Genomic DNA, 10,708 nt, shown 5'->3' on the forward strand with positions numbered 1-10,708 from the left:
AAAATTACATCATCAACCAAAACATGCAAGCTCACATAGATACACCCAGGGCCGGCCCTAAGGGGTATTAGGGTTGGCATTTGACAAAGGGTTCTATACTGAAAGGGGATCAAATTTTTAAGAAGGATCACCTTATGTAAGATTTTCAAACACTGGTCCATTACAAACAATAATACATGCTTTTCTCATGTAAATGAATAAGCCCAGTAAACAAAGCATTCAATGACTAGCCCAATCCACATGAATACAAGTCTACCACAAACATTACATAATCTAATGCAAATCGGATCTAGCTAAGTTATGATCTTCTTGTAAGAAACTACCTATATTCTTCCCAATTTTATACGTTTGTTCAAAAATCCTCTCACAAATTTTGGATTGACATTTTCACAAAAACTTGGGATAGACGATCTAATTTTTCCAGCCTTAAAATTAGACAAAATACACAGATGATTATGTTTTACGGTGTCCCGGGACCCTGGCCTCTAGCTGTAGATCCGCCAATGATTGAAGATGATGATTAAGATTTTTAAAGGCAAGTTTTACTATTTTGCCTAGAGTCTCGAAATGTTCAGGGCCGGCCCTGGATGCACCAAAGCACAGCTGAATCACTTTAAAAATTCGTTGTGCAAATTTTCTTTATTATAAAAGTTTTCTATTTGTTACCCCCATATCTTTAAACTTTTGACATGATACCATATAATCATATACTCCCTCCTATTCATTTTAACTCTTCCCTTTCAAAAGGGCACGCAAATTAAGGGTAGTATTATTTTATTGTAAAGATTGTGGTGGTGTAAGGTAATTGGGGAGAGAGAAGGTATTATTGTGGGATAAGATGATTAAAATAAGTATTGTTGTGGGGTAAGGTGATTAAAATAAGATAAAGTATGAGTATTGTGGGGTATTGTTGTGGGGTAAGGTGATTAAAATAAGTATAAATGTTTACTAAATAAGGAAAGGGGGAGAGTTATATAAATAGATGAAAAAGGAAAAAGGGAGAGTTAAAATGAATAAGAGGGAGTATATATTTTTAAAAACATTAGTGGCACCCCTAAACTCTCTCATTAATGATCTAACATGACTTGGTGACACGCAAGTAGCAGTTCATAGATCATATATCAAATGTAGTACAACTGGTATGTAATTTATGAGTTTGATAATAAAGTTTTCGAATTTTATTTTAAAGATTACGAGTTTACAATAAAGTTTTTGAATTTTTCATTTAAATATTAAGCTAAAAAAAATTACAATATTACTAAAATGTATACATATAAATTCAACTAATTTTGAATTTTAATGTCAAAAAATTGAAATATATGTAGCTCAATTATTAAAAAGCAAAATGAGTCTCATGTATATCTAATCACAGATTATTTTTTATTTTTCATAAACTTGTAACGGCTCAAATAAAATCGAAGGATAGATAAGATAAAAGGTCAAAGTGATTTGTTTGTATCTTATTCCCGATCATTTTTTTTTGTCACACACCCTTCCATCTCCTTCTTCCTCTCTTTCCTTTCCCTTCCATTTTCTGCTCAATTTTTTTTCCATCCCCAACTTCGTTCAATCAAACCCTAATTTTGCCTCTTCTTTATCTGCACTCGCGAACCAAAAAGGTATGTTCATCTTCCCTTCGTTTAATTTTCATGTTTATTTGCTCTACCATCATTTTTTCTTTTTATTTTGTAATCAGACTTTGCATAACCTTGATTTAGAAAGTTTGGGGTTTAGTTGTTGATTGAGATATGCTGTTCAGTTTTAATGTTTCGATCTTGTATAGTAGATTTTCCAATTTTTCGGTTTTAAAGTATAGGGATATCGCCTAGAAAGCTTAAAAACATCCGTCTGTCTTGCTTCAGACCGCCTTATTTCAGACCGCAATAAGACCTCTCACAAGTGAGAAGCACATGGGTGGTGGGACACCCCATGTGCTTTTCCACTCACATCCTAAATGGGTTTTTTGTGACAGAAAATGGTATCCGTCTGACCATTTCAGATGGATATGACGGTCTGAAATAAGAATTTGTGTAAAAACATAGGCGTACCGTATAAAAAAATCAATTAGTCTTGCTATAGATTGGTATATGGGTCAAATACAATGAAAGTGGTGACATTTTTTTGCCCTCACCATCTCACTTGTTGTTTGTCCTATAAGGAAAGTGGTATTGTATTTGGCCCGTCTTTCATTATAGACGGATAAACTATCCTTATTCATATTAACATAACTTGATTTAACTCATAAATTCATTTTTTTCACACTTAATTTGGTAAATTGAAAAATATAAAAAGTACGAATACTCGGGGAAGTGTCAAATTACCCCCTTAAGTTTGATTGTACGTGAAATTGACGTCCTTAAGTACTTAAGGGGGTCAATTGCACATACAATCAAACTTAAGGGGTAGTTTACCATTTCCCCGTACTCATATCACCTATCCATCTTGACTATTTTCTCGGTCCTAATCATTTCTTTACATTTGGTGTTTTTTTATAACAAGTATTTTAATTAAATGTAAACAAATGATTGAAACGTAAGGAGAATTTGTGATAGTATTATATTAGGATCAATAGACTCAGGACTTTGTACCAATTGCATAACATCAATTCATGAGAGTGATGAGACAGTAACTAATGAACAAGCGTGTATGACTAAATCTTGGGACATGCGTGCACAACAATAATTCATGTGTCAGCAAAATTGAAAAAAAGCGATTGCAAACACGGTTTTGAAACCGTCTTTCACATGTCTACGACTACTATAGTCGGTCTTAAACTCGCGTGTTTCCTGTAGTGAAAATCTTGTGCCAAAACTACTGACTTTGTAAACTGATATCAGACAAAGTTTTACCAAACAATCATCTTCCTGTCACAAAATCTTCAGTTGTACCCAGTGGCGGATTGGAGCTAGGATATCACGTTAGCTGGCCGAGGAATTCCAGCGAGAGTGAATTACTATTATCTATATATATATATAAAAGAGAGTTTTTTCGAGCGATCTGAGAGCGTCCACATCATCAAAAATCAATTTAGGAAAGTATAATTTTTGATGTAAAAAATAAAGTGGAAAATCTTTTAATTATTATAATATGTATATTTCCTAAATTATATTCAAGTGATATTTCCAATTTTTATATCAAACTTTTACATTTCATTTGGCAAAAAAATATCGTTAAAAAAATTATGAAAATAATATAATTAGCTTTGTGTTAAAAAATGCTATCATTAGAGTATAAATTTCATATTATTTGCACATGTTAAAGATGGTGTACTTCTTAATACGTAAAATTGTATAATTTTTAGTATATTTTGTCCCACATTGGAAAATAAGTAGGTGTGCTGAATATACTACATATAAATAGTAGAATTGTCCCACGTCGAAAGATTAGTACAAGGTGATGTGATCCTATGATTATAAATAGGATGCATATTTGGAACTTATGTATCCACCAAAAAAATTTGAGTCTCATAAATATTGTTTTAAAGAGCTCTTAAGATTTTCTATCGTTATCTACGATATGATATAAAAATAAAGTGGAAATCGTTGGGAATTACTCGGGAAAGAGTTAAGAATATGAACAAGAAAATCAAAAAATAACTAAAGGTTGAACAAGAAAATCAAAAAATAAAAGGTTTTACTAATGGTAGTCTCCTGACACAATACAAAACTAAAAATTTTACTAATGGTTGTCTTCTGAATGCAGTAATAGAGCTTTAATGAGTCGTTATATGTACGATGTAGAGATCCATATCTAATGAACGAGACTAAGTGGTTTTTACCTTCAAAGAAAAATAATATGTATACAATAGTGGTTTTTTAAGAAGAGACATGTATTTCTTGGTATGTTATATCTTTCACATTGAAAAATAATGTAGGCATTATGAACATACTACGTCTAAATAATTAATTTATGTATCTCACATTGAAATAATAGTATACGGTAGGGTGATTTTATAAATATAAATAGGAGGCATCCTTGAAACTTAGGTATTAATCCAAAATTTTTTTGATATAAAAGATATAGACTTTTTAGTATGTTATATGTCTCACATTGAAAAATAATGTAGGTGTTGTGAATATATTATGTATAAATAATAGAAATGTCCCATATATATACATTTTCTATATTATATTAAAGTGATGTTTATTATTTTGATATAAAAACTTTATATTTCATTTGAAAAAAAATATCGTATGAAAATTATATAATTAGATTGTGACAAAAAAATGCTATCATTAGAGTGTATATTGTATTGTATTGTATTTTCTCATTATTAAATCGGGTTGATCTCAAAGTAGGTACAAAAAAAATGGTGTATTTAGTAGTTAGTATGTTATTTGTCCTACATTGAAAAGTAACGTAAGTGTGGTGAATATACTATGTATAAATATTAAAATTGTTCCACATCGGAAGATTACTGTAAAGCCCGATCTTATGATTATAAATAGAAGTCATAACCCAAAATCTTTTGATTCTCTTAAGTATTGTCAGAGATAACTCTTAAAAGAGTTTATATTACTGTTTCTACAATAATGATTTCTAACCTATGTTAATGTTTGGAAAATCTTTTAGTTATTATAATATATACTATGTATTTCTTATTTTATATTCAAGTGATGTTTCTAATTTTCATATAAAAACTTTTAAATTTCATTTGACAAAATAATGTCGGTAAAAAAATTATGAAAATAATATTATTAGATTCATGGTAAGAAATGCTATCATTAGAGTATATATAGATTTCATATAATTTGCACATATTAAAGATGGTGTATTTCATAGTATGTTATATCTCCCACATTGAAAAATAATATAGGTGTGATAAATATACTACATATAAAAAATAGAATTTTCCCACATCAAAATATAGCATAAGGTGGGTGATTCTATGAGCATCCTTGGAACTTAGGCATCAACCCAAAATCTTTTGAGTCACTTAAGTATTGTCTTGGAGAGCTCTTAAAAGTTTATATCATTATATTTTCTATCTATAAAATTTATATGTCCCATATTGAAAAATAATGCAGGTGTGGTAAATCCGTAAATATACAATGTTTAAATAATATAATTAGAATTGTGTTAAAAAATATTCTATCATTAGAGTATAGGTTCTTATCATTTGCACATATTTTAATTATGATAAAAAATAAGAAAACAAACGTCAATGGTAGCATGTGTAATCTATCAAAGTTCAAGGTTACCATGAGAAATTTCCAATATTATAATGATATAGTTAATTAAATTTGCATTTAAAAGAGAGATATCCGTACCAATAAAACAATAAAGGGGGTATTATTATTTAATTATTATTTTATTGCCACGCCATCAAACTTAACGTCCATTTAACAGCCTTTACATTAAAGGGTACCATGGGCAAAAAAATGGAACCTCAAGGGTACCATGGGCAGATTTTTAAAAGTAGGGGTAACATGGAAAATTTAACAAAACTAAGGGGTACTACGGGAAATTTCCGTATCTCAATTATTTTAATTTTTTTTTGAAGAAAAACAACGTACAAATATTAATGAAGAGTATTTGATCATATTATTAAATTTAAATATAACTATTAGATATAATGAGTAGCAATTGTCTGTATTCGATATTCGAGATCTGGTTGGATGTCGAACTAAGTGCAAAAAAGATGGTGTAATTCTGAGTATGTTATTTGTCCCACATTGAAAAATAATGCAGGTTTGATAAATATATATTACGTATAAATATTAGAATTGTCCCACATCAGAAAAAAATCCAATTTTTGTGAATATATTACTTATAAATAGTAGAATTGTCCCACATCGAAAGATTAATATAAGGTAGGGTGATTATATAATTATAAATAAGAGTTAACCCACGTATATATTAATCTTTTTTTTTTTTTGAAAGAGATATTTTAATAATATGTAAACAAATCATTAGACATATAATGTAAACATTAAACGCTTATAACATTTTTTTTGCATTATAAATAAGTTAATTACCCCGTTGCAACGCACGGGCATTCAAACTAGTAATAGAGTAACCAGGAAAAAAAGTCGGAAATTTCAACTAAAAACTTCAATATTTTCATTCTTCAGCGGGGGTGACTCGTGACCGCCCCTTCTTTCCCGTCTAACTCCACTACTGATTGTACCATTCCTTACTTGCAAGCCCTCCTTGGAAGCGAGAGCAAAATGGCTGAAGTAATAGTGGCTGAGTTGGTCAAAATTTTAGTTGAAAAACTGGGTTCCAAATTTTGCGAAAGTATAGTTTCTGCACGCGACATTGAGTCTAAAATAAAAGGGCTGGAGGATCTCAAAAATATCATTGAAGCTGCAAAACTCGACGCTGATTCAGTACCATTGTGCACTCATACTCGACAATGGTTGCTTGATAAGCTTGAACTTGGACTCGCCAAAATATACGATTTCCAAGATGCGAAAGCCACAAAAGCCAAGCAGAAAGAAAACACGGGCGGAAGTAATAAGTTCCGTAAAGAGATGCAGTTGTTTTTTCCTACTTCAATCCCGATTGTCTCTTCCTACAAGGATGCTAAGAAAATAAAGGGTATTACGGAGGGAATAAATATTGCTGTAAGAAACCATGACAATTTCGGAAGCATAGTTAGCTCGTCATCTATGAACCAAACCCAAACATTGAGCAATGTATCAGAGTCTGATCATACGATTGATCGTACGATGATTGGACGAGATAAAGACATGGATAACATAGTAAGCTTATTGTTTGACCCCTCTACTGCTGAAGAGAACGTCTCTGTTGCTTCCATTGTTGGGATGGGCGGAGTTGGGAAGACTATGTTGGCTAAGTATGTGTACAATGATAACAAGATTGATACATATTTTGATTTGAAGCTTTGGGTTTTCGCCACCCAAGATTTTAATGTCAAGGATGTGTTACGACAGATGGTAACACGTGACACCAGAGAACAAGTTCACGATTACACGATGGAACAGCTCAAAAGAAGTTTGTCTCAAATTATTGCTGGGAAGAGATTTTTGCTAGTTTTGGATGGTGTATGGGATGAAGTTAGTTTAAGAGTAAAGTGGCAAGAATTGGAAAGAGAGCTCAAGGACGGGGCTAAGGGTAGTCGAGTTCTCCTTACCACACGCAGCGACACAGTTGCTAGAATTATTGGGGCCCACGAACCATACATGATCAATGATTTAAGTGATGATGATTGCTGGCTCCTCTTTAAAGATATTGCCATTACAACATCTCATGAGCAAGGAGTGAAAGCCATCGGGAAGGAGATATCGAAAATGTGTCACAAAGTACCCCTTGCTATACTGACGATTGGAACCATTTTAGCAGGAAAATTTAGTGTTCGAGAATGGCGCACCTTTAGAAATGATCAGCTTGAAAGCTTCAAGTCCTACGGTAGTAATGTCCTCAACACTCTCAAACTCAGTTATGATCAATTGGGTGAAGGGCTAAAACTCTGTGTTAAATACTGCTCTTTGTTTCCAAAGGGATTCCGCTTTGAAAAAGATCGTCTCATTCATCTTTGGATTGCCATGGGATATGTGAAGACAGAATATACAAACCAAAGTCTAGAAGACGCGGCAGAAGATTATATGTTGTGTTTGCTAGGACGAGGATTTTTCTACTGTATGAAAACGAGGGATGGAACCGTGTGGAAAAATAATTTTCAGATGCACAACTTGATGCATGATCTTGTGCTCTCGGTTACTGGGGTTAAGTATAAAATGGCAGATTCAAATACTAATGAATTTGATGAAAGAGTTTGGCACGTGTCATTCGTTTCAGTAACACAGTCACCTTGGAAACCCCCATCATCACTATTCAAAATCGAGTACTTGAATACATTCCTTCTTCCTCTTCCTTCATCAGGACCGCGTTCCCTTCAGAAAATCAAAGCTTTGCCTGTACGTAATAAACTTATACTAGACAGTTTCCGACCTTTGAGGGTGTTGCGGATGCATGGTGTAGGAATAACTGAACTTCCAAACTCAGTAGGCGACCTGATACACTTGAGGTATCTCGATCTTTCGTTCAATTATATCCGTAAACTCCCTAGATCAATCACAAAGCTTGTGAATCTTTACTTACTTGACCTATCTTACTGTCGGAGCCTTGAAGAGTTGCCCGAGGATATAGGCAAGCTAAAGATGTTGAGACACCTTGACCTCCAAGGTTGTTCAAGTTTGAGTCATATGCCCAACGAGTTGCAGCTATTGACAGGTCTTGAAACACTGAACCAATTTGTTGTAGGAAAACCGAGGAAGTCTAAGGCATATTCGCCATGCGGTTTAGCAGACCTAAGTCGCTTTGTTAATCTTAAAGGTAGGTTGACAATCATTCTGGCCGAGCGATCTAAGGATATCATTTCAGAAGCCAAGGCTGCAAATCTGGACAATAAAAAGATTACGCACTTTCATATGGGATTTAAAGGGAGCGAAATACAGGATGAGATGGTGCTCGAGAATCTCAAACCTGGTGATGGTCTCGAATGCCTGATTATTAGTAACTATGGAGGGAACAGATTGCCATGTTGGATGAGAGAAGGGATCCATTCAGGGCTTCCATATCTCGTCGAAGTTCAAATAGTTAATTGTCAAGAGTGCATATTTATGTGCTCCTTTGGAAGACTTGCTCATCTTAAATCTCTAATCCTCAACCGCTTGGAGAAGGTGGAGTACATAGAAAATGGTGATAGTAGCAGCAGCAGCAGCAGTGACAATACGCTAGTCCTCAGAGATGAGCACGCATCCACTCCCTTATTTCCGTCCCTACAATACCTCTCACTTACGGAGATACCCGCGTTGAAAGGATGGTGGAGTGTTACGGACTCTGCTCAAGACCGAGGTCTGAATCAACTCCAGAAATGGATGCCTGCATTTCCCAAATTGGAGGAGGTGAGAATGGACATGGAGCTGGTTATTTCATTGGCCCAAGTGTTTCTACAAAGAATTTCTTCTGTCCGACGTCTCGTTGTAATTGGCAAAATTCCCATTGTAAATGTCAGAACTAAGGCTAAAGCAATACAAAAGTCGTTGCCTTCAAATGTTGCTACTAGGCCAAGACAACCAGTCATTCTCCTCAAAAGCTACCTTCCCATGCTTGTTGAGCTACGCTTTCACAGGATTAAACTAGTATACCTTCCTGAGGAGTTTCGAGGTATGCCAGCTTTGGAAATCCTAGGTATATACGACTGCGAAGCTTTAGAGGCAGTTCCAGAGTGGATTGACAGTCTCACATCTCTCAGGAGCCTTACTATAGATAAATGTCCCAAAATAAAATCATTGCCATCCGAGATCAGCAACCTATCCAACTTGACGTCACTAATCCTTACAAGTTGCTCTTTTCAGCTTGCCGAGAGATGCCAGGAGCAATCAGGTGAAGACTGGTCCAAAATTAAACATATTCCCAACATTCGCATTGAAGTCGCTAATAATGTTGAATAAAATGGGGAAGCATTTGAATGGAGTAAAGAGTTAGTCTCTGTCAAGATGACCTTGACGATTAAGAAGAGTGGTGATCGTTGGCATGTTGATGTTTTATTCTCTTTTGTGTTGTTTTTTATGTATTGTATTTTTGTGTATTATGATGTTTTATTTGTAATAATCTTGTGTAATAATGTACTATAGTGTGTTGTTGATTGCATAAAAGATTGAAACTGTACAGTTGGTTTAGTGTATATTTGTGTGTTTTTATCACTTTTATGATTAATGTTTTATGGTGTGTTTTATTTGTTTGCTTAAATGTTGTTGTAATTTACTAAGTTGAGGTATAGAAAGATGTAGTAAAATGTTAATGTTATACTCGTTTTTCTTTAACAAAAAGATGGTAGTAAAATGTTAATGTTATACTCGTTTTTCTTCAACAAAAAAACGAAAGCTCAGATGCACGGTTTCGTCTGTAATAAGACATGAGTGGCGGACCCCAAAGGTGCCACATATGCGCAATTATCATCACTGCTTGTGTAATGCACCAGCCGGGAATCGAACCCGGGTCTGTACCGTGGCAGGGTACTATTCTCCCACTAGACCACTGGTGCTGATTGTTTACTTTAGAATATTTCAAGTGCTTAACTAGTCAAATACTATAATTAGCACCTTGATTAATATGGTTTAGTTTGATGTCGCTATAATATGTTTGTTTCCATCACATTCTTAGAATCCTAATTGATGTAGTATTTGTCAAAAAAAAAAAATTGATGTAGTAACTTCATTTTTGGCACTTTTGTCGTGTATATAGCTTAATCTCTTAAAGTTGCTTTTCAATAGGATGTCTCCAACACTAATTTTTGAAGAAATGTAAACATGTATCAAACCATGTTATTATTCTATCAATAATTCTCGTATAATATCATCTCACATTATAATGTGGAGATGATATATAACACAATATTATTTTTTTAAAAAAAAAAGAAAGATGTGAAATAAAGTGTAGCAATTTGTTATGTAAGAGGTCTTACGCTAAACGTATCATGAAATCGTCTCATAAAAGAGTTGATGTTACCTATATATGGAAAACAAGTTGGTGGTGCATTATTTAAGTTAGTGAGTTCATGATTGAATGTATAAATGTAGAGTCAATTAGATATAGTTTCATGTCATTTTCATTAGTTTTTCCTAACACTAACCTAATTCGGTTTGATTTTGTTAGTTGATATTTTGCGATGTTCAAACTTTTGTATATACCAGGTGTTTATCATCACCTCATTAAGTACGAATACTATCCGGTGCTG

General features: G+C 33.6%; 1 protein-coding gene and 2 non-coding genes across 5 annotated transcripts; 1 reads left to right on the forward strand and 2 right to left on the reverse strand.

Moving 5' to 3' along the window:
* The first annotated feature begins 1,390 nt into the window (after positions 1-1,390).
* LOC141606579 (disease resistance protein RGA2-like) lies at positions 1,391-9,654 on the forward strand. 3 transcript variants are annotated; one of them, XR_012526761.1, is made up of 2 exons: positions 1,391-1,619; positions 2,883-2,960. XR_012526761.1 is itself a non-coding variant. In XM_074425763.1 (2 exons), the coding sequence occupies exon 2, from the start codon at positions 6,171-6,173 to the stop codon at positions 9,420-9,422; it is 3,252 nt and encodes a 1,083-aa protein (XP_074281864.1). In that variant the 5' UTR covers positions 1,453-1,619; positions 6,075-6,170; the 3' UTR covers positions 9,423-9,654. The 3 variants fall into 3 exon arrangements, 2 of the variants coding, with proteins under 2 accessions (XP_074281864.1, XP_074281865.1); XM_074425763.1 differs by lacking the exon at positions 2,883-2,960 and adding an exon at positions 6,075-9,654 and having other exon boundaries at positions 1,453-1,619; XM_074425764.1 differs by lacking the exon at positions 2,883-2,960 and adding an exon at positions 6,148-9,654 and having other exon boundaries at positions 1,453-1,619.
* Positions 9,655-9,852: 198 nt separating this feature from the next.
* Positions 9,853-9,938, reverse strand: LOC141609953 (small nucleolar RNA snoR114). The gene has a single exon (XR_012527854.1). It is a non-coding gene; the product is annotated as a small nucleolar RNA snoR114 (small nucleolar RNA).
* A 6-nt stretch (positions 9,939-9,944) lies between these two features.
* TRNAG-GCC (transfer RNA glycine (anticodon GCC)) lies at positions 9,945-10,015 on the reverse strand. Its single transcript has one exon. It is a non-coding gene; the product is annotated as a tRNA-Gly (tRNA).
* Positions 10,016-10,708: the final 693 nt, after the last annotated feature.

The sequence above is a fragment of the Silene latifolia genome, chromosome 10 (genome assembly GCF_048544455.1).
Source record: "Silene latifolia isolate original U9 population chromosome 10, ASM4854445v1, whole genome shotgun sequence".
NCBI lineage: Eukaryota > Viridiplantae > Streptophyta > Magnoliopsida > Caryophyllales > Caryophyllaceae > Silene > Silene latifolia.